Source organism: Agelaius tricolor, unplaced genomic scaffold, assembly GCF_023055355.1.
Source record: "Agelaius tricolor isolate 1412-34295 unplaced genomic scaffold, bAgeTri1.0.p SCAF_29, whole genome shotgun sequence".
In the NCBI taxonomy this organism is placed as follows: domain Eukaryota; kingdom Metazoa; phylum Chordata; class Aves; order Passeriformes; family Icteridae; genus Agelaius; species Agelaius tricolor.
The window spans coordinates 6027383-6049420 of NW_027269289.1; the positions used below are offsets into that span (position 1 = coordinate 6027383).

Sequence of the window (22038 nt, forward strand, 5' to 3'; positions counted from 1 at the left end):
GCCTTGAAGCCTAATAAGATGTCAAAACTCCTGCTGCAGATTTTGTTAGTCAAGAAAGCAGCTTTGATAGAGCCTCTCTTGTCTCCAGCTGCTGAGTTTCATCAAGAAATAACCTCCTGCCAAGTTTGATTGACCAGAGGAACCAGCAGATGGATTCATCAGCAAGACACAGACAGCATAGCCACACATCCCATCCCCTCAGGAAGACAACCCCAAAAGAGGGGGGAAACAGAGCTGGAGAAACAGAACAATCAGCAGGATCACAGCCCAGCTGGCAGAGAGGCAAATTAACCCTCAAGTCAGAGTTTTACTCTTACCCTGCCTTATTTTTGACTGCATGAATCCACTCATTCCCCAGCAGGTCAGGAGGCAGGGAAGGGTCCCAGCGGGATGGGATCAGTGCTGGAGCTCTGCTCTCAAGGGCTGCCAGCACTGCACCAGGTAACCAAGCAGGGCAGGAAAAGGGGCACAGCCAAGATTAGGAGCCCCTCCTTCCCAGGGAGAGGTTTAAAGCACTCTGAGCTTGCTCTGAGCTCCTGGCAATGCCCTTGCCTCTCCCCTTTCCTCTGGGTACGAGCAGGAGCACAGCAAGGGGTTATAAAACAGCTGTGCCAGGACTTCTCTGGGTCACATCAGCTCCTTCTCCTTCTTCACCAGGCAGAGAACTCACTCTGCTTACAGCACACCAGGACCTCACCTGAGCACTTCTTTTGTCTTCTAACCCAGGTGAACAGTAAGTTTTTCCTAAGCCCTCCATTTGACCCTCGAGGATGTGGAAAGGTTTATTTTCACCTCATTCCACATCTGCAGGGGGCCAGACAGCCCTGGAAATCACAGCCCTGACACTACCAAGTTTGCTTGCAGCTCATCCCAGCAAACTCTGCTGCTGTGAAACTCAGGAAAATTTTTCTAAAGCTCATCAGGCACAGAGAGGAAGAAGTGGAACCAAAAAAAAAAAAGGCATCATTTGATCTCCACCTTCAGCTCGAGGAAATTATCATTTCTAGCACATTAGATCCTACCTGTAGCCTCATCCAGCCTCCTGCTTGCAGCTGCTCTTGCTGTGTGCAGGGAAGTCTCTATTGTGCAGAGATTCCCCTTTGTTTGATGCTGAGAGGATGTGAGACTCTTGCTGCTGCTGCTGCTGCCAGACTGGCACTTCAGAGGGATGTGAACCCCACAAAGGCTTGCAGACTCCTCCTGGCACCTTTGAAGTACCAAAGTGAGGACAGAGAGGCTGCACCAGGCACCTGCTGCTCGAACACTCCCATGGGGAGCTCTGAGAGAGGTTCAGGCTGGCCTGTGGCAAGTCCTGACTTTGATTATTTGATTTTTTCCCTCATGCAAACATCTGGAGCTGGCAAGAGCAGCCTCACTCCCGAGCTCTCAGCAGCAGAGCCGCTCCTGGGAAGGAGGAAAGGCAGGAGCTGGAGCATTCCTGGAGTTCAAATACATCTCTGGAGTACAAATGCATCATTCAATGCTCCTGGGAAGGAGGAAAGGCAGGAGCTGGGGCTGTCCTGGGGTTAAAACACATCCCTGTTCAATGCTCCTGGGAAGGAGGAGAGGCAGGAGCTGGGGCATTCCTGGAGTTAAAACACATCCTTGTTTAGTGCTCCTGCTGATGGAGGAGCTGCTCCTGGGAAGCAGAGGCAGGAGCTGGAGCTCTCCAGGAGTGCCACATCCCTGTTTAATGCTCCTGGGAAGGAGAAGAGGCAGGAGCTGGGGCTCTCCTGGAGTTCAAACACGTCCCTGTTTAGGGCTCCTGCTGATGGAGGAGCCTCAGGGCTGCTGATGGTTCCACTCCTGGACATGGATGGTTGGGGAGAGAACATTCCCATCATCCAGCCTCGTTTTTAATCCCAACACTGATGCTTCAAACAGCCCCCTGGATGTTCCCATGTTTAACAACAGTATTTTAAAAAAAGGACCAAGGATGTGCACAAGGCCCTGGACCTCATTACCCTGGTCACCTTTCCCAAGCACTGGGTGCTGTCCCTTCCCCTCTGGCAATCAGAGAAGCTCCTAAAATGTCCATGCACTCCTCTAATTGCCTTTTTGGGTTAAGATTTCTGTGCAGCCATACAAAACCTTCCAGAGCAGCTCCCAAACCAGCTAATTCTTGAACATCACAGACAAACTGAGTCAGACACTCTTATTCTGTCCACCAAACTGAGTCACACAAATCTCATTTACATTTTACATTCCCCAGGGCATTACACTTAGGCTGGCCCAAGTCCTTTGGCTTTAAGGGTCATTTTCTGCTCCTGCCAGGGGAAATCACAGCCAGTCCCCAGAGGAAGGATGTGACAGGGTGAGTGTGGCAGGGCAGGGCCCGGGGGTCCCATCACAGCCTCACACTTTAACCAAAGCAGCTCCAGCTTGCCCCTCCTGGGATCCAAATAATAACATCCCTCAAAACAGCCTTTCTTCACTGATGAGCAGGCAGCTCTTATGCTCCCCTCAAGGGAACCTTCCAAAAGCCTGAAATGCCTCCAGTTAGTTGTTTAAGGACTGTGCTTAGGAGCAGTGCATGTCCTAAGGGAAAATCAGGGTTTGTGCTCCTACACGAAGCTCAATTAAGCCTTGTCTGTGCTCTGTTACAGTCAGGGCTTGTTGGGCTTCAAGCCTGGCTCAGATCAGCTCCTTGCTGAGCACAAAGAGCTGGGAGGATGAAAGGCTCCTGTCCCACTGCTTCCCTGGGTCTGGGAAGGTCTCAGCACATCCTAAATATTGAGTTATCCAGCAGCACCAGAGCGAAATAAATTGGATTGCTTCAGGTAAGAGGGTTTGATCCAGCTAAATAAAAATCATATTAATCATATTAATTCCAGTGGGAGACTCCTGGCCCAGGAGCAGGGCAGGGGTGCAGAGCCCTGAGCCTCCTGCACAGCAGCTGAGAAAACCTAATTATCTTTGCTTCCCTTCTTGCTTAAGGTTAAGGTTAGACAATGAAAGATTCCAGCTCTGGGAGTGATGTGGGAGACCATTTGCATGATTTTAATTGCATCATTTTGAGCCAGGGCCTTTCCTGGGGTGGATGTGAGCACTGCTCACCAGGGTGATTTACTGACCCACCTCAGCCTGCTGCCCTGGGGGCACAGAGAGCACAAAGAGGAGCTAAAAACACTTCTGTTCCCTGAGTCCCTGGGCAGGAATCTTCCACAGCAGCCGCTGCTTCTGGGGAGTTTGCTAACTGGGAATGGTGCTGGCCCAGTCAGAGAGCAGCACTCCTGCTGCCTCCTTCTTCCAGGTTTTTCTAAGCCTTCTGATGTTTACATCCTTGTAATGAACGTTCTCAGGCAGATTTATGTAAATAATTATGGTTTTGCATTCTTTTCTGGAGGAGGAGAAATTTGATGGGCTGTTGGTTTGTGCAGTGTCATTGGAGAGGTGGCACTGTCACCCTCCAATCCACTGTCACTTTTTTTTGGAAATCTATAAATGCTGGAGTCAGAAAATAAACTTCCTTTCTTTTTACCTTGGAGGTTCCAGAGTGTGTCATTTTATTTCATGTCCTGTAGTGACAAAATCCCAAAGCTGTCCCTGCACTCAGAGTGGTTCCAAAGCTCCCCCTTCCAGGCTGCTGTGGCCACCCCAAATCTGCTGCACGCTGACCTCAGAAAGCCCAGGACATGCTGAGATCAGGGATGCTGAGCCTGCTCCTGCCACAGCAGGAGCTCTGCAGGGATGGCCCTGGTGAGGAGGAGATGGCCCTGGTGAGGGTGGAGATGGCCCTGCTGAGGGGGGATCTGGCCCTGCTGAGGGGGGAGATGGCCTTACAGGGATAGTTATGGCTCTGCTGAGGTGGATCTGGCCCTGTCAAAGTGGAGATGGCCCTGAAGGGATGGAGATCACCCTTTCAAGGTGGATATGGCTCTGCTGAGGTGGATCTGGCCCTGTCAAGGTAGAGATGGCCCTGCCGAGGGTGGAGATGGCCCTGGTGGAGAGGAAATGGCCCTGGTGAGGGTGGAGGTGGCCCTGCAGGGATAGATATGGTTCTGCTGAGGTGGATCTGGCCCTACTCAGGTGGAAATGGCTCTGATGAGATGGATCTGGCCCTGCTCAGGTGGAAATGGCTCTGCTAAGGTGGATCTGGCCCTGCTCAGGTGGAAATGGCTCTGCTGAGGTGAATCTGGCCCTGCTCAGGTGGAAATGGCTCTGCTGAGGTGGATCTGGCCCTGCTCAGGTGGAAATGGCACTGCTGAGGTGGATCTGGCCCTGCTCAGGTGGAAATGGCTCTGATGAGGTGGATCTGGCCCTGCTCAGGTGGAAATGGCCCTGCTCAGGTGGAAATGGCCCTGCTCAGGCGGGAGCTCCATTGTCCCCATGCACAGTCCCCAGCAGATGCAGGCTGCAGAGCCAGGAGGATGCTCTGTGCTGACTGTTACTCAAATCCCACTTTTAGGCCACAAACTGCACGTGGCTTTGGGCAAGCCACATTTCAAAGTGCTTTACATGCCTAAAAATAATCTCCAGAACCAGGCCTACGCCTTTCTTAATTTTTTTTTTTTTTTTCTTATCCAAAACCCCATCTGTGGAAGCAAAACACTCTTCAGATGGGCAAACAGAAGGCAGGATAATCTCTACCCATCTACCCATCCCCTTTCCTCCTCTGAAAAAACTCCTCCATGGGGCACCAAGGTGGAGAAATGAGTGGAAAAGCTGGGCTGAGCAGAGACATGAGGAGCATAGCACCAAACCAAGAGGACACAAAGCAGAGGGGCAGGAAAACCCAGCCTGGCAAGGACTTACATTCAGCTTTGGCACAGATGAGGCAGGCAGTGGTGCAGTTAAAGAAGTTCAGGATTCCTGCCACGGCCACGCTGATGTCGGTGTTGCTGGGGTGGAGGTTGAGGGTGGTGAACCTCTGGAGCTGCAGCTTCAGGAACTCCTCTGGAGCCACTTTGAAGTGAGGAACCTGAGCGTGAGGAGGAGGAAAGAAAATATAATTAAAGAGGAAATAGAAATAAAAACAAGTAACTCTGTGATAAAGGGCCTGTGGTGTGAAGCACACAGCAGGCAGAAAGTGGAATATCCCAGTAAAACTGCAGCAGCAGCACTGGAGTCAAGAGGGGAGGGTGGGACTCGTGCAGCAGCAGAGGAAAATAATTATCACAGCAACAAAAACCACGGGAAGGAGTGGAGCAGGAAGAGTCTTGCTGAGCCACTCAGAGAAAGGCATCAGGGACTGTGATTACAGCACAGGAAACCTTCCCTGTGAGCTCAGCCTAATTAGCTGGGGCACTAATTGTGGCTGGGCCCAGCCTTCGTTGGGGAAGGATGCAGGGACACAGGGATCATCCAGGGCCCTGAACCCAGCCCCTCTGCATGGAGGTGCCACCAGGTAATTAATTAATTAGCAGAGATGAAGGCAAGAACAAGATGAGCCTGTGTTGGTGAGGCTGGGCAGGGGAGGAACAGCACAGCAGCCAGAAGCTTTGGGCATTTCTGACCAACAGGAGGCCAGGCAGGGCTGGGAGCACCAGGGCTGGGCTTGTGATGGATGCAGCAGAGCAGCAGCTGGAGCAGGATGTGCTCCAGGGGGAGTTTTGGGAGCTGGGGAGGCTCAGGGCTCTGCACATCCTGCAGGCCGCAGCCACATTTCCCCTCACAGAGAAAAGCAAGGCACGATTCCTCCCAAGACTATTCCTGGGTTTCACATTCCCTGAACCTCAGAGAATGATCAAAACAACTCTTATCTCATTTGCTGTGCCTGTGTTTGTGCCAAAGTAGAATGCAATATGGAGATTTACCCACAGGGATGGTGTTTTGTTTCCTTGTCCTGTCAGGGCCACGTGTGTGTCAGAACTGTGGGCTGACAGTCATGAGATTCTGGGCAGTTGAGTTGAGTGCTTGGCAGATTCAGTTTAGATGTAATGTAATAGAGTGTAATATTGTTGGGAAGGATGAGAGTTTGACAAGAAAGTCTCACAGATTTGTGTGCTTGGCAGAAAGATTTTTTGAATGTAGAATCTGAAGAAGGAATAGAAATAAAAGGAAGTTTTGATCTAGAAGAAAAGAATTGCTGAGCCAATCTCACTGGATAACCAAGGAGGCAAAGGGTGTGTTAGTTAGAAGGGGTTTTTATGGCTTAGAGCAAAGGATAAACCCACCCCAAACAAGAAGATGTTTGTACCAAGCACAAAGAGAGCACAGGCAAACAAGGCAGCAAATGTGGCAAGTGGAAAAAAGGTCTCAGAATTTTCCACTGCAAGAAAACTGAAAACCAACTTTGAGCTTCAACTGTAATGTACTGACTTTGAGTGATTGGAGAACAGTAACATGAACATGGTAATTACAGTAGTTATGATAGGCTAGAGGTAAAAGTTAAGGGATAGATTGGTTCTACGGTATTAAGATGCTCAGCAAAGAAAAGGATATAATGCATTGTAACCAAAAGAAAAGGATAGAATGCAATGTAACCAAAAGAAAAGGATATCCTGCATTGTAACCTAAACTCAGGGTCTCCAGGCCTGCCTGCAGCTGGAGCTGACAGCTGTGGGCACAGCTCTGTCACCCACGACCCTGGACTGCTGTAATGTCTTGGATTCAATAAACTGCATTTTGAAGAGTCCCTGGAGTCCCACATCCCTCATTTCGACTCTTACATAATATAATATAGAATAATATAGTATAATAAAGTAATTAATTAGCCTTCTGATAAGATGGAGTCCTCCTCATCATTCCTCCCTGCCACAGTGATCCCTGCAAATACAAAGCAGACCAGGGACGGAGCAGCTGGACAGACACACAGACCGAGCCCAGGCTCTGCAGGCTCAGCCAGATAAAGAGAGGCAATCTTGTTTTCCTTCTGCCAGGTGAATTATTCTGGAAGAAGCAGAAGTCGGAGGAAGGGAAACATCTGCCACAGCTTTGTTAGCAGCGTGTCAGGTCCTCTGTGCCTCCTTCGAAGCCATCAGCCCCTGCCTCCCACCTCTCCCCTCCTGGGAGAGCCCATTAGCAGCTCCTGAAGGCTGCTTCAGTGACAGCAGGAGCTGTTGGTTAGCGAGGGAAGTTAAGGAGTAATAAGCTGCTATCTGCCTTGATTCCAGCCCGCAGCCCTCACCCAGGAGGGAAAGGTGGATTTCCATAACCAGAGCAGACAGGGCAGCTCCTGATCACTGCAGGGAGGGATCCAGACCAGCCTGGGACTCAGAGATGCAGAGACAGGGGAAGGAATCCAGCCCTGTCCAGTGTTCAGCCCCTGCCTTCATCCCCAGGAACCCTCCTCCCCATCCAGGAGCTCTATCCCAGTGCAATTCCCCTTTCTGGACAGGGAAAAGGGATTATTGTGTGGCAGGAATCCGCACAGAACATCAGGGCCGAGCACAGCCCTGTCCAGTGTTCAGCCCCTGCCTTCATCCCCAGGAACCCTCCTCTCCTGCCCAGGAGCCCTGCCCCAGTGCAATTCCCCTTTTGGGACAAGGGGAAAGGGATTCTTGGAAAGAATCCACAAAACACAGCAGGGCTGAGCACAGCCCTGTTCACCCCTGCCTTCATCCCCAGGAACCCTCCTCTCCTGCCCAGGACCTCTGCCCCAGTGCAATTCCCCTTTCTGGACAGGGAAAAGGGATTATTGTGTGGGAAGAATCCACACAGCACATCAGATCCTAGGGCTGGGCACAGCCCTGTTCACCCCCTGCCTTCATCCCCAGGAACCCTCCTCTCCTGCCCAAGAGCTCTGCCCCAGTGCAATTCCCCTTTTTGGACAGAGGGAAAGGGATTCTTGTGTGGGAGGAATCCACACAGCACCCAGGGCTAACACAGCCTTGTTCAGCCCTGCCCTCATCCCCAGGAACCCTCCTCTCCTGCCCAGGAGCTCTGCCCCAGTGCAATTCCCCTTTCTGGGCATTCTTTGGGCCTGAGGGGGATAACACAGGGCAGGTTCATCCCCAGAACATCAGCCCCTGCAGTGCTTGCCTGGGGCCACTGCTGCCCTTCCCTGAGGGTGCCTGCAGGCACGGGGGCTCTGCCTGGGTTCTGCCCCAGCTGATGCTCCTGGCCTGTAAATCCCAGGGAGTTCCTGCAGGTTTACACCTCATGGAGAGAACCAAACACCTCAGGAGGGCACCAGCACTCACCTGTCCTTCCTGAAGGAAAAAAAAAATAAATCAGGAGCCTCAGATCAGAGACTCGGGATGAATCTGAATTCCAGGGGAAAACCACATGCAGAGTTCCCTTTCCTGGCATGGAGCACATGTCCTGAGCATTTAGCAAGAGAAAACACTACAAAACACCCCCAGGAGACCCCTTGTGCTGCAGCCCCGTGTTCCAGGGCTGGAGGATCCCTTCCACCCCCCAGGAACAACAACCAGCACTCATTAGTGAATGCCAATTATTTACAGTGCTCAGTGCCAGCCTCCTCTGTTGGAAGGCTGAGCTCCAGAGAGAGCCACTAAATGGCTGAGAGATGTTATCTGCCTTTAAAGGGATGAACTGTGGGAAGAAAACTCAATTTCTTCTCCAGAGTGCAGAGCCAGATCCGTGTAGGAAGGTTCAAGGCTTATAAAATATTAAATCCAGCACATAGCCTGGACAGAGATTAAAAAAAAAGGGGTTGAACTGGATGGAGGAGCAGTAAACATAAAGCTCCCCAAGAATGTGCACAAAGCCACAGCAGGAGATTTGGGTTTGCATCCAGCAGGGTGAGCTTTGGGCTTGGCAGCCCTCAGTGGGGACGTGGTGATGAATGTGAGGAGCAAAACGGGGTGCAGAGAGGAAAAGGGAGGCAGAAAGAGGCAGCAGAGGGAAAAGGAAGACATTTCAAAGGTCTGTGCATGAGGAGGAGGGGGATCAGCCACACTGTCCACTCTGACATCACAGAGGAATTTCCCACTTACCTCTTTCTCCCCACAGATGTTGCTGATGATGGAGCTGGAGGCTGGGCTGGAGGAAGGCCCCAGGACTCCCACCACGCCTTTGGGGAGGATCTGGCACACTGTGGGCAGCAGAGAGAGGGAACAGAGGTCAGAATTCATCCCACATTCCAGCAGACAGCCATGCTCTAGTCAGGAGATGGCTCATCTCCTTCCCACAACGCCCTCTGTGCCATTTTCATGCCCAAAATCCCTTCATTCCCCCTGAAGTGCTGTCACCCTGCCTGTGGCACTCTCCATCTTCCCCCAGCCTTTTCAAACCCCACCTAAACTCTCCCCAAAACCCCAGAATCTTCATTTCTGACCCCTTTCTGTCCCCAGGACAGAAACATGAACTAAACTTTATGGAAAGATGCTAAACACAGCAGTGACCTGGCTTTAAAGCATCAAACAGACTTGTAGCAATTTCTCCCCTCATCTTTGCAGAGTTCAGTGGTAAAAACAAGGATTTCATTGCTGGTTTTCATTTGTTTTGTGCTGTTTTCTTCCTGGCAGTAGTTAAATCTTCTGGCTCCCTGCCACCAAGGTTAGCAGAACCATAAAAAACACCTGAAAAACGTGAAGTTAAATCTCTTCCTGGGTTAAACTGCAAGGCTTTTTTTTGGTCCTTTTAATTCACAGCCAAAATCCAGCTGAATTTCACTGCCAGGAGCAGCACTGCTGGTGTCACCTCCCTGGTGCCATCCTCATCCCCTGCATCACTCAGAACCTTTTCTTCAGAGCAGGAAAAACCTGAAACAGGAGGCGAGAGCCCCTCATGCAGAGCAGGAAAAAGCTCCTGAGCAGGAGGGGAGAGCCCCTCATGCCTCAATCCCTGAGCTCCAAAAGCCTCCTGAGAGCTGACCGGCCTCAGCATCCTCACACACTCAGCTTTTCCCCAGACAAAACCACACTTGCTCAACTGGAATCTTTCTGAACACAAAGGAGGAACCAAAAGGGAGAAAGAGGCACAAAGCTCTTGTGAGTTCTGGCCAGGGCAAGCTCACAATGTTTCTGTGTGTGGAAACCAAACCGCTGCATCCCAAGGCTGAGATTTCAGCTCTCATTGCTGTCAAACCTGCCTCTTCCCCTGGCTGGCACCTCAGAGCAGCAAAGAGCTGTTTGAGCTGGAAAAATTCAAACCTGAATGTGGTTTTATTTTGGTAGTAAAGTGAGCTCATCATCAAAACTGCTGAGCTACAGATCAGGGAGGGTTTTTAGTGAGTTTGAGTCTTTAAATCGAGGCTGGAAGAGGATAAAAGCTCACTGTGCTGGGGGTGGTGCTAGAACAGCAAGTTTGGGGTCGAGTCTGGGGTTTGGGAGGGGAAAATCTACAGTTTCACGTTTTCCCAGAGAAGCTGTGGCTGCCCCTGCATCCCTGGAAGTGCCCAAGGCCTGGAGCACCCTGGAGGTTGTCCCTGCCCATGGCAGGAGGTGGAACAAGATGATCTTTAAGGTTCCTGCCAATCCAAACCATTCTGTGATCTCTGGCCTTACACTCCTCCACAGCCTGGAAAACGAGGCCCAAATCTCACTTAATTTGTCACTTTGGGGAATTGGTTTTGCTTCTCTTTTGAAGGAAAAACTCCTTATCCTCCCCAGTCCCTGCTGATTGCTCCAACTTCTTACAGAAAGTGCTCATGAAATGCAAACATCTCCTCTTGGGTTTTCCTTCCTCCTCAGCTCCCTCTCCCTCCAACAACTCAATCTCCTATGGAGGGATATTTTTCTGCAGCATCTTCAAAGGAATCCAGGGCTTGCTTTTCCTCCGTGCTTAAAAAATTTACAGGCACTTAAACCTCTCCAGAAGATCCTTTTAAATAAGAAGCACCAGCCTGAAAGCCTCAGCAGCACTCATCAGTGCCTCTCAGCTCTGCCATTCAGCATCCGTGAGGAAGGAGCTGCTCCAAGCCCTCCCTTCTTCACAGGTCACCAGCACAAAATTCCTGGGGAGAATTCCTGGTTGTGCTGTGCAGGGGGAAAGTTTGGGGAGTGATTTTCTTCTCGTGCCTGCTAGCAGGAGCAAAAAGTGGGTTAAGTAGCCATAGCAACAGGGTTGCAACAACTGGAGGAAGAAAAAGACCTGGCTTATCACTACCAGGGGAAAACATCCACAAAAATGAAGGAAAATGAATGGAAACAAAGTGGAGGTGCCTGAGGCAAAGGTTTGGACCACGTTTGGAAAGCTTCTCTTGTAAGCCAAGCACATTTCCTGTTTCAGAGCATTACCTGGTGCTGTCAGGGCTCACAGGGAAAAAAGGCTCGACCTTGCTGCTGCCATGGGCATCCACACAAGCACTTGCAGGATGTGGAAATGTTGGTCCTGTATCCAAAATCCATCCAGTAATCCCAGGGACTGTAACTATGGATGATTCCAGACCCCTGCCACTCCAATCCCTTCATACTGCAACGCCACAAAAGCTGAATGCTGTGCAGGGCCCTTTGGGAGTGCTGCAGGCTCCAGCAGCTCTGAGTTTCTGCCCCAGTTTTGATGTTGTTTAGAATTCAGGGTCTCAAAAGTGCTGGAATTGAAGTGGCATCACTTTAAGAACCTCTTAACCCCACTGACCATCCTGGATCAGGTGTGTGCTCAGGGCACAGGGACCCTCCTTTTGTACAGCAGGGCAGTGCCCAACCATTTCCATGATGAATTTGGGAATTAAACCCAGATCTGGGCACTTGGGACACAGCAGGATATTTTTCAAAGGAAGGCAGAGCTGCAAACTTATTTTTGAACATGAAAAAGCACAACAAATGAGGAGCTCTTGGTGCTAAATGAATGCACATCCCCTCAGACATGGCCAGAGTGCCTTTCTCTTCCTGAGATCCCAGGAAAACATTTCCATGAATCCTCCCCTGTTCAAAGCAGGGCTGGAAGGTCCCTCCAGAGAGAGGAGCCACCCCCGGGGCAGAATCATCTCATTCAGAGCACACAGATACCTGAGCAGGGTTTCAAACAGAACACACAGAAGATTCCTGGTTATAATTCAAAATAAAACAGCAGGGAAAGTGTGGAAACACCTCAGGAGCTCCCTGATTGCAAAACACAGCTGAGATCTCCAGAGACAGGGACTGGCCATGGGATTCTCAGAGAGAAAAACACCAAGTGCATAAAGAAAAGGGGTTCTAGAGATGCTCCTGGAGCTTCCCCTGTGCTTCCTGACAGGAACCTGTCCCCAGACAGGGCTGGAGAGGCTGGGGAAGTGTCCAAGGCCAGCTCGGACAGGGCTTGGAGCAAGCTGGGATAGTGGAAAATGTCCCTGCTCATGAAAAGGGGAGGAACAAAATGATCCTTAAGGTCCCTTCCAAGCCCAACCATTCCATGATTTCCTGATAACCAGAGCAGGCTGAAAATGAAACTGAAACATGAATAAATAAGATGTGTCCCAAAATAATGGGACAGGTAAAAACAACACATTGGAGCCAGCACCACTGAAAGGACCCTTTGGAAAGGCACTGAAATATCCATTGTGTGGGCAAATCAAAATCTCCAATTCTCCAGCTGCTGCCTGACCTGCCCTGGATTTTCTAATCTTATATTTGAGAATCTTGAAAACTTGCCTGAAGGTGAAGAGGGGAAAAGGAAAGGAAAGGAAAGGGGGGAAAAGGAAAGGGGGGAAGAGGAAAGGAGACCCAAAATAACAACAAGAAAACTCTTTTACCTACTCAGCTCTGATTGAATTTGAATTTTAGGAGCAAATACAAGAGAAAAGGGAAAAAGTGCAGGTTTTGGAAAGAAAGGAATTCAGATGGAGAGCTGGATCCAGGCTGGAAGTGGCAGCAGCAGTTGCAGAACCCGGATCAAATTCCAGAGGAGTTTCCAGCCTCCCTGTGGGATTTAGGGAACCAGCAAAATGTGTTTATTTTGGGAGACTGGTTACTTTAACTGGATTCACAACAAAGAGGAGCTTAAAAGGCTGAGGAGGCCAGAGGGGACAGGGTGACAAGCAGGGAAATCTGTCCTGCCCGGACATCAAAAGGAACAGGGTGGTTTAGATAAAGACGTGATTAAACAAGTCGTTTTGGAGCTGCACAAAAGAAGCTGGAACATCAAACACAAAGGGAGAACAGGTTTTCCTTGAAACAGCAAAAAATAGAAAAATATATATAAGGTTCTGCTCACAACTTCTCATTGAAACCTCCTTAAAAATCACACAGGAACAGCCAAAGTTTGTGTTCATTCATCTCTAAGGCTGGAATAGCAAACCAGGCATGAATGTGATGGATTGACTGGGATTTTACCTGCTGGAGCAGCTCAGATTTTGGGGCTCTCTAACATTAAAACACCTGAGCCAGTCAGAAGGGAAAATGGGAGAAAAACAGCTCCAGAAAAAAATAAAATTAAAATATAATATAATATATAAAAAATAGATAAAAAATAAAATAAAAAGAAAGTAAAAATATAAAATAAAATAAAAAATAAAATAAAAATAAAATAAAAAATAAAATAAAAAAATAAAAAATAAAATAAAAAATAAAATAAAAAAATAAAATAAAAAAAATAAAATTAAAAAATAAAATAACCCTGACTCCCCAAATACAAGCCCTTTCTTCCCAAAATTCTTCCTTTTCCTGTATATGGAGTATGTGGTGTAATCCCAGCACTCCCAGATCTGTCAGCTAAGCATGGAGCTCTGATATTTAAGAGTGAATCAAGGAGTGTGAAATGTGAGAACAGTATTAAACAGCTGTAAACAGCTTTGCAGTCACAGGTTAAAACATCTCAACAGTTTTTATTAATATTGTGTGTCATAACAAAAACCAGCAACGTATTGAAGCATTTGAAAGCCATGAAAGCCTTGAAATTTAAGTTTGGGGATCTGATTTTCCTCTGCCACCAGGATAAATCAAAAATAACATCAGTGACATTAATAGAGGAGCCATACAGAATCCAGATTACTTCTTTTCTAAGAAAAGCTTCCAGACATTTTTTTCCCTCTGAAGAACAGGCAAATAACACACTGCAAAATTCACTAAAATCAAGTCAATTTACTGCAATTTCTACTCTAAAAATCCAAGTAAAGGAAACAAAGAAAATCACCCCAAGGTGAGAACTGGAAATGGGATATGCCCTTTTCTCACTTGCCCTGTTTCCAATTTCTCCCCAAACACAACATTTGCCAAAACCAACAATTCCTTGCATAATATTTCATTCTCAGCCAATTAATATTCCTCTGCTGGAGAAACCTTCCAGGAGCAGAATTCCTGAGCAGGGTCACAGGCTGAAAATAAGGCAAAAAAAATCCCTCTGGTGATTCTTGCAGCATCTCTGGGGTCACTGCAATCAAGTCTGCTCCCCAAAAACAAAGCTACAGGCACAGAGTGCTGCTGCAAGCAGGATATTCATGAGGAAAGAACAAAAATTGGGCTAAAAATGCCACTTTTGGATGCTCAGAGAAGCTGTGGCTGCCTCTGGACCCCGGAAGTGTCCAAGGACAGCTTGGGTGGAGCTGGATGAGCTTTAGGTCCCTCCCAACCCATCCCAGTTTGGGATTCTGGGATTCCATGGCAATTCCTATCCTTTCTGCAAGGTCTGGCCAGATAAACTGGATCTTAATTGGTCTGGCCAGATAAATTGGGTCAGCCTTAGTGTTGTGCCAAGTTAGGGGACAAGAGGGGACAACAGAGATGGGGAAAACCAGGAAAACATTGAAAAATTGGGGGATCTAAAGCAGTGGAGAAGGGCTGGGTGCAGGTCCCCGGGCTGGGCTCAGTCTGGGCTGCCTGATGGGTGACAGGCTCCATAAATAGAGCCCAGGTTCTTGCTGAGATCTCTTTATTAACTGCACACGTCTATAAATGGAGCAAACGCTGGTGCAGGAAATGAAGGAGCGATGTGCTGATCCCACAGCCCCACGGAGCTGCTCTGCCACCTCACCTGGAGGTCCCTGAGCAGAAAAGCCACCAAGACTCCAGGAAAAACCAGCCAGCCCCAAAGCACAACACCCTGCCACGCTTTTTGGGGATAACCCTGAGATCACACAGTCATGGAAGGCAGAATCATTAGGAAACAAGTCTAAAATCCAGATTATTTACAATTATTACTCCAGCTTTCTCGAGCCAACTGGTAATAAAAAATTATAGCACTCACTTGAACTCTAAAATGATTTTAAAAGGAGGATTTACTATTCCAAAGGGTTTTCCCTCTTACAGGAAAAAAAAAATATCAGAGACCTTTAGGGTTCCTTTCAAACTGTGGGACAGTGACCCTCAATTTCTTTTTTATTCACCAGCACAGAGCTGGCATATTGGGCACTCAGAAGAACAACCCTAATAAAGAATCACTTCATCCAGGGATTTGAGAGTGGCATGGGAAATCTGCTGCTCTGTGGAAATCAGCTCTTCTTCATCCTCATGATTTCAAACATCACTTGAAAAACTTCACTTGGTGTAAATAAATCTGCTGCCAATCTCAAGCTCCAGGAAGAGCTGCTGTGTTTGCTGACACGCAGGATTCCACAGGGTTTTAAAAACAACTTAATTGCACCCAACTTGCCCGAGAGTCTCTTGTTTGCTCACCATTAAGCTCTTGACAAAGGATCAGCATTACCTCTGTTTATTGACAGGCAGATTAAAGGAAATTATTTGTCCCAAGCCACTGAGTGGTGGCAAAGCTTACTGGGGGCAGGGATTCTCTCAGTCCATGCCTGAGCTTGCACCAGCACATTTCATTCATCTCAAATGAAAACTGCTCTGTGCAAGGAGCAGGGATGGGTTTTTTTCTCTCTGTTCCCCTTGAACTGCCACAAAATCACAAGTTCAGAGTGCCAGATGGCTCCTGGGAGGAGAGCTGGGCCTCAGGTTTTATATTTTATATAGGTTTTGTATATTTTTCAGATTCTGTGCTTTAGTGTGTGGGTCTGGGTTCACATCAGGGGATGCTGAGCTCTGGGCACAGAGCAGGGAGACAAAACAATTCCTGCTCCAGCTGGGCACCAAGGACAAATGATCCAAATCTCAGCCCAAGAGCACAAACACCGTGGGCTGGAGAGAGAAAAACAAGGATGGGACTGCAGGGGCTAAAGCTGGAATGGGACAATGAACTGCAAGATGCAAATGGAGCAGAACTGATCCAAGGGAGAGACCCCGGGAGCGCTCGTGCATTTTGGGACCATTTTGGGTTCATTTTGGGACCATTTTGGGACCATCTCAGATTCATTTTGGGACCATCTCAGATTCATTTTGGGACCATCTCAGATTCATTTTGGGACCATTTTGGTTCATCTTGGGTGCAGCCCTGGCTGGGCTCTTGTGCTGCCCAAGGTGGATCCATTGAGGAAATCCTTTTAATAAATCCCTGCTTTATTCTTTAACTCCTCCAGCCTCTGCTCCATCTCAGTCTTCCCAAGGCATCCCAGGGGTGGTACTCACTGGTCTCTGCAGTCTCGTACTCGCTGTCCCTCAGCAGCTCAAAGATGTCCACCTCCACCCTGGCCTTGCCCGCCCGCTCGGGCGCGCGGTTGATGCGGTTCTTGGCCAGGGTGATGGAGAGCCTCTCCCCTCTGCTGCACTCCATGGGGTCATCCAGGATGGCAGCTGTGGGGGAAAGAGGTGTAGGCACAGGTTAGGTTTGGGATCTGCACTCCCCTTCCCATCCCCATGATGCCTTAGGGTTGAGCTTTCGTATTTCCCAGCCTCTGCCCTGCATTGGTGTGTGACTCTGAACTCCATACAAAGTGTCACCAAGTTCTCCCCACAGCTCAGCCCCACAGAACAATCCTTGTCCAGCCCCAGAACCAAGGACATCGCCGCAGCTCCAGCCCAAAAAGTGCAAACAACAGAGAACTGAGCAACAAACAACAGAAAATTGAACAACAGAGAGCAAACTGGGAGGTGGGGACTGCATCACCTGGAACTGGAATTGGTGAATTTACCCCAGTATGAAAACGGACCAAAATTTATAAAAGTGTGAAAACTCGTGACCTGGGGTCCATCTTGGGTGTAGCCATGGCTGGGCTCTTGTTCTGCCCAAGATGTATCCTTCAAGCCCTTTTAATAAATCCCAATTTTATTCCTCTAACTCTGCCCAGCCCCTGTCCCAGGTAGCCTCTCCAGCATCACCCCCACTCCTGATCCCTGCAGGAGCTCTGTTTGTGCTCCTGTCACCACCAGAGCTGCCACATCCCCCTGCCCACACGTGGCCTTTCCCGCTGCTTCTCCCACTCCCCAGGCCCTGCCAGACAGGTGGGTGGTGAAATCTCTGCAGAGAAATCTCTGTTTTACCTGCTGGAATGGCACAGCACAGCCACCCACACTGCCAGGCTCCCAGCACCCACTGCCACACAGGCTGGCTGCTCCCAGAGAGGCTCCTCCAGCTGCCCAACCCGAAAAAACCCAGATCCAGGAGATGCCTCACATCCTAACAAAGGCAGAACGTCCCCATAAAACCCCAGGATGGTTCCTTTAGGGTGCTGAGGAGCTGGAATATTTCAGGAAGCAGCCCTGGCTGGGGAGGGACAAATATTTTTCAAGCAGAAGGATCTTGAACTCAGCTCCTGGGGCTGCCCACCCAGAGCTGTGGCAGGCAGAGGGAGGTGGGGAGGGGTTTTACCTTTGTTTTTTTGGAGGGAAGAGAAAAAAGGGTTCAGGGGTGGAGCATTCGGGGCAGAATTTCATGAGGAGCTGGCACCCCAGTGGGTTCATCCTGGCTAACAGGAGATGCCCCCCAGAACACAGATTTTGCATTTTATCTGGGGGAGAGCAGTGCTGCTGTTAAAAAAAAATAAAAAAATCACCAATTCTTATGTTCCCTTCCCAAAAAATATCCCTCCACAGGGAGAGGTGCCCTTCAGCACTGCTCAGGTGCTGAGGGAAGGAAGGGAGGGAAGGAAGGGAGGGAACTCCTGCAGCAGGTTTGGGGTTTTTTTTTTTTTCTTTTCTTGGTAGGGAAAAGCATAAATGAGCTGGGAAGTGAAATAAAGCCCATCAGGGAGATCCCCTGAGTCCTAGGAGCAAGGCACAAAGGACACAGAGGTTGGGAAGGCAGAGGGATGCTGAGCTGGGACTGAGGGACCCACAGAGGGACCTGGGCTGTGCCTCAGGGCCCTCATTGCTCCCTTCACTGCCACCACAGAGCCCCCAGCACAGCCCAGACCAACCTGGCTGGAGCCCAGGCTCCTTTTCTTTGCTTTTCCTGCCCCTAAAACTTTAGCCCAGCCCCAAACCTCACAGCACAGCCTGATTTCAGCCCCTCTTCCTCTCAGGGCTCTTTTCCCAGCCTCGCCTGCTCATCCCAGGGGGATCTTTTCTCTCCTGGCACGACTGCAGAGCCTCCCCAGGTCCCAGCCCTGCCCTCACCCCAGCAGGGCAAGCCCAAAGCTGGTCCACACCAGCCCGATCCACTTCATATCCTGAAAATACTCAACAATTCCTTCTTTTCCTAGCTTTTCCCAGTTTCATGGGAGTTGAGTTCATCCTAATCTCATTATGCCACAAAAAAAGGGTTGTGCTTTCCTCCAAAGCCAGGAGCAAGGGTTTTAGGATATTAACGTGGCTGATGACTTCTTTTAATTAGAACAAAGCTGGGAGAGCAATTTGCCACAGACTCCACTTTTCCAGGAGAGAAGCAGAGGAGAAAGTTCTTGTAGAAACTTTTCCTGCAGCCCTGCTCCCAGGGAAGGGTAAATCCATGAGCTGAGCATCACCAAATGCAGCCCCTGCTCAGGTGCTGACGGTGTGAAATTAAAGATCAGCAGTGGGGGAGTGGATGTCAGCATTCTCAGATTCATTAGTTTCTAATTTAAAGCTTCAACATCACTAAATTGGGGAATGTTTTCAAGTATTTTCCTAATTGGCAGCTTTCAAACAAAATCCACTTCCACTAATGCACAGTTGAGTGATTTTTAAGTATAAAAATAGTCAAAACCAAAGCATTTGGAACAGTTTCCTCAAGCCAACTCAGCAAAAAAAAGTTTGCACAGAGCTTTTTTTTTTTTTTAATTTCTGTTCAGGATGGGATTTTCTGGTCTGATTTTTGAAAATCTTGAAAACTTCCCTGAAGGTGAAGAAGCAGAGAAAGGGAAGCAGAGAAAGGGAAGCAACCCAAAATAACAACAAGAAAACTCTTTTACCTACTCAGCTCTGATTGAATTTGAATTTTGGGAGCAAATACAAGAGAAAAGCGGAAAAGCAGAGGTTTTGGAAAGAAAGGAATTCAAATGGAGAGCTGGATCCAGGCTGGAAGTGGCAGCAGCAGTTGCAGAACCCAGATCAAATTCCAGAGGAGTTTCCAGCCTCCCTGTGGGATTTGGGGAACCAGCAAAATGTGGGAGACTGGTTACTTTAACTAAACATTTTGGGAGACTGGTTACTTTAACTAAATATTAAACCAGCCCCCAGCACTAGGGAGGTAACGAGGCTGAACTAATCTTTATTTATTAAAGCTGGAGGATGAAAAAAGGTCATTTAATGTTTAAAAAAGGTTGGTTTTAAAGCTTCATGGCTCGGGACACTGTGCCAAAGCTCATCTAACAGTGGCATCATTAAGTGTGAATGAAAATCTTTCTAGAAATTCCCTTTCATCTCTTCCTGTCTATTAAACAGGGGAAGATGCATCAAGTAAATCTTTAATCCTGAAGACTTACAGCAAAGTCTTTGAACTTGGTTGCCCTCAAAAATCACTTCTGTCTTCCCCATGGTGATAAATGTCACCAGTCTAGACTGCTGCTCCATGAATGATGAGGAAAACCTTGCAGAGGGAGCCAGGAGCACCTGGACCTGCAGTGCCTGGCTCAGGAATGCTCAGGATTTCCCAGGCACTGAGTGAAGCCACCAGGGCTGAGCTTTCCTCAGGAAGAACTTCTCTTCCCATGGGATGTTCCAGTTCTGACAGGGAAAACATCCCTTGTAATAATCAGCTTTTTATTCCATTCACTCAGATTTCCCAGACAATTAACAGATTCCCATGCAATTAACACAAAATCCGTGCTCCAGAAGCACCAAACCAGAGCTGACCCCTTTGGAGTAGCTGGGTAATAATCAAGGTTCAAGTAACAAGTGACTTCCACTGCAAACCTCCACCAGATACAGATTTCAAAGGCAATGCTCAAAGTTAAGGGTTTAACAGCAAGAAGCAGGAAAAATAAAGGTATAATTGGGAACCAGAGAAATGCAAGGGATGGGATGGCACTTTCTGAGAAAAGCAGATTTTAGTGACTGTCCTGCAGGGGTTTTTCAGTTCTTGGGGATGGGGGTGAGGAGAAATTGGAGATATCTGCTGAGGAAGGAGCTGGGAAAGGAGGAACTGGAGCTCTGTGCTGGGGTAGGAACTGGGAAAAGAGGAATTGGAGCTCTCTGCTGAGGAAGGAGCTGGGAAAGGAGGAATTGGAGCTCTCTGCTGGGGTAGGAACTGGGAAAAGAGGAATTGGAGCTCTCTGCTGAGCCAGGAGCTGCACAAGGAGCTCCCTGTGGCTCCCCCAAGCCCACACGGGATGGGGCCATGTGGCCACAGCCCTTCCAGCCCTGAGCACAGCCAGCTGTGGCAGCAGATGCTCAACCCGTTCTGCCTCTTCCTTCCAGGGGAAAGAAGGCCATCCATGTCTCAACCCCAGCCATCCATTCCTCAACCCCAGCCATCCATGTCTCACCCCACACTGTCTATTTCTAACCCCCACACCATCCATTCCTCAACCCCAGACCGTCCATTCCTCACCCCACCCAGCTCAGTTGTGCCTCTCTGTGCCAAAGCAGTGGCACAGGCAGGGCTGTCCCCGCTGTGCCCCCGAGCTGATGAGACACAGCCACCCTGTGAGGCAGAGCCCAGCCATCCCAGCCAGCTCTGAATTCCACCCTGGCTGGCTCCAAGCAGGGCTGAGGAGCAGAGGCTCCGTCCTGCATCCCCCAGGGCTGTGAGGCTCCTGGAGCTCTGCCTGCCCCAGCCAGATTCCCAACATATGCACTGTGACAGGATGAGCCCGCTGTGAGCCAGCTCCAGCAGAGCTCCCCAGCCCGTGATTCATCCCAAACCTAATGAAATCAGATTTTTATAACAATAACAGGGAACAGATGCCACTGCCAGGATTACACACAGCCACAACAAACTGACCTTTCCCCTTTCCCTTCAAGGCTTTTTTTTTTTTTTTAATTTACAGTTTCTCAGATGCTTTTTATACCTTTGAAATGGAAAGTCATCCTCAGAAACACGATTTCCATCTCAAGGCATCTCTTGAAAATGCAGATTTAACACAGCACTGGCTTGGTAAACAGGATATTTCACTGTTCATAACCTGTCCCTCCAAGTGAAAAACACATAAAGGTACCTGTAATATTTCCTAAATGTCCCAAGTGACAGGTTAAGATCACACCTACAACCTCTGCTGATTTATGCTGTAAACACAGCCACAGGATCAGTGAGCTTGGAAAAAACCTCAGGGATTATTAAACCCAACCTGTGCCCAGAGCTCTGAGTGCCACCAGCCCAGTCCTTGCCTGGACACCTCCAGGGCTGGGGACTCCAAACCTCCCTGGGCAGCCCCTGCCAACATTTCACAACCTTTCCATGGGGAAATTCCTGCTGATTCCAGCCTGAGCCATTCCCTCTCCTCCTGTCCCTGTCAGCAGATCCCAAATCCCCTCTGGCTGTCCCCTGTGGAATTTGCAGGTAACCCCAGCAAAGGAGGGATGAAAATCTTGACTCCATCTTGCAAAAGGTTGATTTGTTACTTTATGATCTATATTATATTAAAAGAAAATTATATATTAAAACTATACTAAAAATTATATATATATTATATATCTAAAATATATATATTATATATATTCTATATATATGATATTCTTCTATATATATTATATATATTCTATATATAATATTATTCTATATATATTACATATAGAATATATATTATATATAGAATATATATATTATATATATTCTATATATATTATATATAGAATATATATATTAAAACTATACTAAAAAAGAAAGGATTTCAGAAGGCTGGCAAAGAATGATAATAAAATCTTGTGACTGACCAGAGAGTCCAATACAGCTGGACTGTGATTGGCTATTAATTAAAACCCACCACATGACACCAATTAAAGATGCACCTGTTGCTGAAACATCTCCAGACCACATTCCACAGCCATCAGATTGTTATTGTTTACATTTCTTTTCTGAGGCTTCTCAGCAGGAAAAAAATCCTAGGAGAAACTTTTTCCTCAGGAGAAAATTTTTCAGAAT

At 48.4% G+C, this 22038-nt stretch overlaps 1 protein-coding gene across 1 annotated transcript in view; it reads right to left on the bottom strand.

Annotated features, from left to right (window-relative positions):
* The window catches only part of GRIK4 (glutamate ionotropic receptor kainate type subunit 4), a 211256-nt gene that overhangs the window by 66449 nt on the left and 122769 nt on the right, over positions 1–22038 (bottom strand). The window contains exons 3-5 of the mRNA XM_071449796.1: positions 16230–16394; positions 8844–8941; positions 4756–4921 (exon numbers count right to left, since the gene is read on the bottom strand). Of these exons, the coding sequence (XP_071305897.1) occupies positions 4756–4921; positions 8844–8941; positions 16230–16394 (429 nt within the window). The remainder of the gene's footprint in view (positions 1–4755; positions 4922–8843; positions 8942–16229; positions 16395–22038) is intronic.